General features: G+C 44.6%; 1 protein-coding gene across 1 annotated transcript in view; it reads right to left on the minus strand.

Annotated features, from left to right (window-relative positions):
* EDNRA (endothelin receptor type A) overlaps positions 1-6234 on the minus strand; it is a 32900-nt gene extending 26666 nt beyond the window's left edge. The window contains exons 1-2 of the mRNA XM_066318068.1: positions 6027-6234; positions 2689-3190 (exon numbers count right to left, since the gene is read on the minus strand). Coding sequence (XP_066174165.1) covers positions 2689-3090 — 402 coding nt within the window. The 5' untranslated portion in view covers positions 3091-3190; positions 6027-6234. The remainder of the gene's footprint in view (positions 1-2688; positions 3191-6026) is intronic.
* Positions 6235-6671: the final 437 nt, after the last annotated feature.

Below are 6671 nucleotides of genomic sequence, written 5' to 3' on the forward strand. Positions count from 1 at the left end.
ACCAGAACCCCCAGGTCCCTTTCTGCCTGGGCACTGTCCAACCACACTGTCCCCAGCCTGTAATGTTGCAGGGGGTTATTGTGACCAAAATGCAGGACTTGGCACTTGGACTTATTAAACTTCATCTTACTGGATTCCACCCATCCATCCAACAATTCCAGGTCTCTCTGCAGAGCCCTTCTACCTTCCAACAGATCAACATGCACGCCCAGCTTAGTGTCATCTGCAAATCTACTGATGAAATATTCAGATATGCCAAATACCCTCCATGCCATCAGTAAAAATGTTGAACAGAACTGGCCCCAACACAGACCCCTGAGGGACACCACTGGTGACTGTCCCCAGCTGGATGCAGCACCATTCCCCACCACTCTCTGTGCCCAGCCATGCAGCCAGTTCCTAACCCAGCACAGAGTGCTCCTGTCCAAGCCGTGGGCTGCCAGCTTTTCCAGGAGTGTGCTGTGGGAGACAGTGTCCAAGGCCTTGCTGAAGTCCAAATAGACAACAGCCACAGCCTTTCCTGCATCCACCAGGCGGGTCACCTGGTCGTAAAAGGAGAACAGGTTGATCAAACACGACCTATCCCTCCTAAACCCATGCTGGCCATCCTGTACATGCTGCATGATGACACTCAGTGTACACTGCTCCATTACCTTACTGGGTACTGAGGTCAGGCTAACTGGCCTATAATTACCAAGATTCTTCTTCCCACCCTTCTTGTGAAGGGGTGTCACACTGGCTTCCAGTCCTCTGAAACCTCACCGGTGAACCAGGACTGTTGGTGGAGGATGGAGAGAGGCTTGGCAAGCTCGTCTGCCAGCTCCCTCATCACCCTGGGATGGATGAGCCACCCTAAGTGGCTCAGCAGTTCTCTGACTGCCTCCTCCTGGATAACAGGGGGACCATTCTGCTCCCTGACACCATCTACGAGCCCAGGGGGACAGTTGTCCTGGGGACAAGCTGTCTTCCCACTAAAGACTGAGGCGAGGAAGGCATTAAGCACTTCTGCCTTCTCCTCATCTGCAGTTACTAAGTTCCCTCCTGAATCCAGTAGAAAACAAAGGTTGGTCTTACCCTTCCTTTTGCCATTAATATATTTGTGGAAAAAAAAATTTTATCATCTTTTACAAAAGTTGCCAAATTAAGTTCGAACTGAGGTTTGGCCTCCCTAATTTTTTCCTACATGCCCTTGCAAACCCCTTAAATACTTCCTGAGAGACCCAACCCTCCTTCCAAAGGTGATACATTCTCTTTTTATTCCTAAGTTCCTTCAAAACATTGTTGCCCATCCAGAGATCCTGGACTGCCTCTTTTCTGCTGTATTAACTTCCCAGCAGATGTCTGGTAGGTTAAAGTCACCTACAGGAACAAGGGCTGGTGATCCTGAAACATTTTTCAGCTGCTTACAGGATAAGTTGTCCACCTCTTCTTCCTGGTTGGGTGGATGATAACAGACTCCCAGTGCCTCTGTACAAATGTAATATATGCACACAGAGATATTTTTTCCATTAATTAATTAAAATTTTATGTTCTTGTTCTATGAATACCTGTGTTACAATACAGTTATGATGCCAGTGTTGTAAAGATGAAAAACGCACATTTTAGAATAATTGTTTCTTTAATTTTAAAATCCAGTTTGAAACCGCAGGGTACCAGCTATTATAAAACCATGCATTAAAATGTTTCGTTTAAAACACATGTAAATAAAAGTCATTAGAATCTTTAAGGGAAATTGTGAAGAATATTTTTTCTTAATTATATGACATATATATTATATGACTTAGTGTTTTATTTACAAACAGAAACACTTCATGTTTCTGCTGAAAAAAAAAAGAAAAAGTCAAATGTACGATCAGCTATGCATCTATCTGTGGTCCACAAAGAGACAGATACAAGCTTACAAAATTCTTTGATGATTTTCTAAGGTAAGTTAATATCAATGAAATATGTTAAAAAGGGGCTTGGTTCTGTTCATTCAAGCATGTTCTGGCTTGAATTGTATTAGTAAATATAAATTGCATCAGAAGAAGCACTGCTTTATGGCTTTGTTTAATTAAAATGGAAAATCAAAACACTGGGACAAGATAATTTTATACTGGATAAAAGAATTGCTGAGGAGCCTTTTTACACTTGGACAAATCCAGATGAAATTGAATATTTCTGCAATGGTCTGTGATATAATTGGAATAATTTTGAGACTCTGCTATTAATGAATATTAAATGAAAACCTTAAGGCTCAATTTAGCTGACATAATCTCTCCCTGCAAAGTCATAATATGAAGCCTGCATATCACAGGGAGTATTTTCTGTAAAAATATCAAGTAAGGATTGGATAATATAAAAATAGCAACTAGTCCATCAAGGAGGAGAACAGTTTATAAAAAGTCTTCCCTCATAAATCCCTCTGCTAGCTATAGCAGCTTTGAGAAATGAAGAGCTCCTGTGAAATGCCCAAGGCCACACTTTGGTTAAGAGCTAAGAGCTACATCATCTTTAATGGGAGATACACTTTTTCTTGCTGGAGGTGAGACCTGAGAGCAAGGGATTTGTTGCAGAACAAAAAGGCGTTGTATTGTTTCCTTAAGTGCACTATTCATTGACAAAAGAGCACTAAATAGAGGGGGAAGCGCAGAGAACAGCCAGGGAACTGGTAAGGAAGTGCAGCTGGAATGGCTCGCGGTGTCCTACCTTGTACACGATGATGGGGATATCAATGACAATGTAGATAAGGTCTCCCAGTGCCAGGCTGGCTATCAGTGCGTTCGGGCCGTTCCTCATGCACTTGTTCTGGTAAATGATCCTCAGCAGAGTTGCATTCCCAACCATCCCAATGATGAAAATAGCACAGGATACCACGGTGTTGATGTATTTGAAAGTTTCAGCAATCTTAGTCTGCTGGGAGCATTTGACAGTTTGGTTGGACACCGGGGGCTGTATGGTGGTGAGGAGAATGCTGGGTTCTATCCCTGAGAAGGTGGAGAGGGGGCTTCCCGAGTCGCTCCGATTGGAAACGTCTCTGTCAGAGCTGTTACTGAGGACAAATCCCGGGACCAGCAGCAGCAAGGAAACTCTTAAACACAAGGCTTCCATCCTGAAGTCCCCAAGGAGCAAATTCAGTGAGACAAGGATTTCGCTTTTTGCTTCAGTATTTCAGTGAGATACTTCTCACTTTTTCACCTGCAGAGAGAAACTGTAAGCAAAAAAATAGAGAAAACCACACATAATCAGTACAAGAGGTAGTCTAACACGTCCAGTTTCTCACTTAGGGGGGTATCTGACTGTTCAGTCTCTGCAGCACGTATGGATAAACAAACACCTGTTTATACTCACTGTGCTGCTCTGAAATCTAGATTACCCCCACTGCCTGTCTGACAAGAGGCAAACACAAAAAGATTCCTGAAGTAAGTGATAGCTTATGCAAATAAGATCCTGCAAAGTCCTGTTAACTTGAGACAGAATTTGTATAGGGACGGAAAAAATAAGGTGGATGAAATTCTGTTTTAAAATATAGTCTTGCAAGGAAAGTCAAGAAACTGTCTGAATGCCTGTCTCAGAAACTGCTGAATGGTATTTTAGCTATAAAAGAACTTACTCTTTTTTCTTGAAAATAAAAGGTAAAAACACTACATTAAAAATTAAAGGTGGTAAATTCATCAATTTTCTGAGTATTTTTGATATACTGCAACAATTAGTCTTTATATTATTTTTTGTCTGATTAATTCCTGGATTTCAAATAAAAACTGAAAACACATGTATTTCAAATCAAAATCTGGACCACATCCAAAATCCCTAAATATTAGGAGGAAGATTTTATAGGTCTAGAATAGACCTCTGGCCAGGATAATACCTTCAAACTTCGTAATTTGGTCCTGAATGTAATTGCAACTCATGCTCAGTACTTATCCACAGGGAAGTTAATAATAAAAAACAAAGCTCTTTAAGGATAAAAAAAATACTTGGTTTAGTATTCTAAGCAACAAGTCATGACATTTCTAGGTAGGGAAGAAAGCATCACAGAATCCTCCCTAGTAAGTGTGACTGCCTGTGTGTAACTGCTGCCACAGGGATTGTAGGTACCAAACCTCCAGTGAAACCAGGGATGCCACTTAAGTCCATTGTCCTGAAGCCTTGGTTTAAGTTTGGTTGGTTGGTTTGTTTTTAACATGGCTTATATCTGCAAAACAAGGCAAAATGCTACAGTGTTGACAAAAGAAGAGTAGAGAATAAAGTATTTATAACTTTCTGATTTCCAGGGACTGAAGTATTTGGGAGAATCCTTTTAAATAAATGAATCCAAATTTCATTCCCTGTGGGGCTGTTAAATCAGAGTTTATAGCAAGATGTTTACCAGAGAAGGGAGAAAATTTACTGATAGTACTTCTGGAGCAGACACAGTATAAATATTTACTAGTATTACAGGCTCCTGTCGTATGTGGTCTTGTGGAAGTGTGTGTGTACCTCTGTAGAGCAGCAGATGAGATGCTAACCTGACTATTCCTGTCTGGCATGCAGAGTGTTGTCCATCACATACCAGGGATCCACCTTTCAATCCTTGTACTGCTGTATTTGGGATCAGGAACCGGCCAACTGCGAGTTCCCATGGACTTAATTTCAAAGTTTAACATACTAAATAGTGAATCCTTCTTTATTTAATTAAATTAAATGCTGGTTATGACGGTATCTCAGGGCACTTAGCAGCAGCATGGTGCAAGTTCACTTTAGGTTTCTAAACAGAGATATTTGAACTGTAATTCTTTTCAGGCAAGGATTAATACTTGTATTATTTCCTAGACTGTGGTTCCTCAATTTACAAATGGGAAGTGTGTATCACTTTTAAGCGGCTTTCCCGAGTAAATGTGATAAAGCTATGAACAGACCCACAGCCTATGTTTTAGTAGTTATATTACTTTCCTCCTTTGTGACCATTTTTGTGAAAACTTGACATATGTATCCTATAAACACGGTTGCAGCACGGCAGTCATACCACCAATATGCAAAGCTGGGAACAAAATTGCCAATTACCATCTCTTCCCTCTCCCGGAAGAAACTTTTCCCTAAGAGCCAAAACTAGAAAGTTTTTAATAGTCTAACTACTAAGGGTACTTTTTTATAGATTCCTGACAGCCCTTCATTCCTCTGTGCATATTTTTAAAGTACTTATCTTGCTGCAGAATATAACATGCAGCCGGCCTCGTGTGAGTAGCACACTGGCATCCCTGATAACTTTCTGTGATAATGTAATGTAGGATTGTCCTTTTTCTCACACAGCCTGGGTTACCTGGAGGGTGTGAGGGTGCTCGGTGGTGCGGGAGCCTCCCGCCTGTGTTGTGCCTGTGCTCCTGCAGTGCTGCAGAAGCAGCCGCGGATGCAGGGAACTAAATTCCTGACTTGCCTGGACTATCAAGCCGGAAAAAATTCCCATGCCGAGGTTCACACGGAGAGACCGTACTGGTAGAAATGAAATTGTTGCGAGTATTAAAGACCGGCTAAAACGTTAAGAGTGCTCGATGAGTGTAAGGCAGCTGAAAATGTGAACAGGAGCAAACGAAGCGGAGCAGGGCAGGAAGGCACCGGAGGGAACAACGCCGGCAAGGGGGATTCTCTGGGCTCTTCCCAGCGAGGCTGCCGGGGAAGCCGCCCGCGGCTCCTAATCCAAGGAGAAAGGAAACGCTCCTTGCACCACCAGCGAAGGATCAATTCCAGCATGCATTGGCAAACCAGCGCTGCCTGCCCTGCAGCCTGTATAGAGAGCCTCTGGCAAGATCCATACATTGTTAAACTTTACGGAATAACAGTTCCCCCAAGCCGCCTTGTGCCCGTCTCCCGTTCTCTCTCCCTTCCTCTCTCCCGCACACTCACAGCCGCGCACAGAGGTGCCCCACGGCCACGGGGTCCCGGTCCGGGGCGTTCCCGGCGGTGCGGAAGGTGCCCGCGGCTCGGGCCGGGCTGTCCCCGCCGTGGCAGCGGGACGGGGCTCCCGCAGCATCCCGCGCATTCCCCGCGCCGCGCCTCCCCGCCCGGCTCACCCTCATGCTGGGGCTGCTGGCGCCGCCGCCGCCGCCTCGGAGAGTTTCCTCGGAGTGGCTTTTCCTGGGATAGTCTTTCCAGATCCTCCTGCCTGCGTCTGACTGGGCGGAATTGAGAATCTCCACCTCCGCTAAATCGGTGAACGAGAGAGACGGAGCGAAGAAGTCGGAGCGTCCCCTCTTCTCTGCCCCCTCCCCCAATTAAAACAAACCTCCAGCCCGAGCTGAGCCCCTGCCAATGTTAAACACAAAGGCTGCCTCCCGGGCACAGGGGAACACGGAGCTCTTTAACTCCTTCCTCGCTGAAACAGCGCTGCTGCTTCTTGGCTGGACTCATCTAAACCACAGCCCCGGGAACCCACTGCTGTAGCTGCCTGCTAATGGCACACAGGATTCTCAGCAAGGGTCCGTGCCTGATCCCACCACACGGCACAAGAGCCGTGAGCAAAACGGGGAAATCTGATGAAATGCACCGCTTTTGCTTTGCATTTGCCCCGGGGCTGGCCGGGATCAGTCTCTGAGACAATCAGTGAAATTGTGTGTGAGAGTTTCAAAAATGCTGGATCCGTAAACAGAAACTGCTCCCGAGTAAGAATTTTTTTGATTCATCCAGGACACACCTTGTTAATACATTTTAGTTTCACT

This window comes from Sylvia atricapilla, chromosome 4 (assembly GCF_009819655.1).
Source record: "Sylvia atricapilla isolate bSylAtr1 chromosome 4, bSylAtr1.pri, whole genome shotgun sequence".
NCBI classification, from domain to species: Eukaryota; Metazoa; Chordata; class Aves; order Passeriformes; family Sylviidae; genus Sylvia; species Sylvia atricapilla.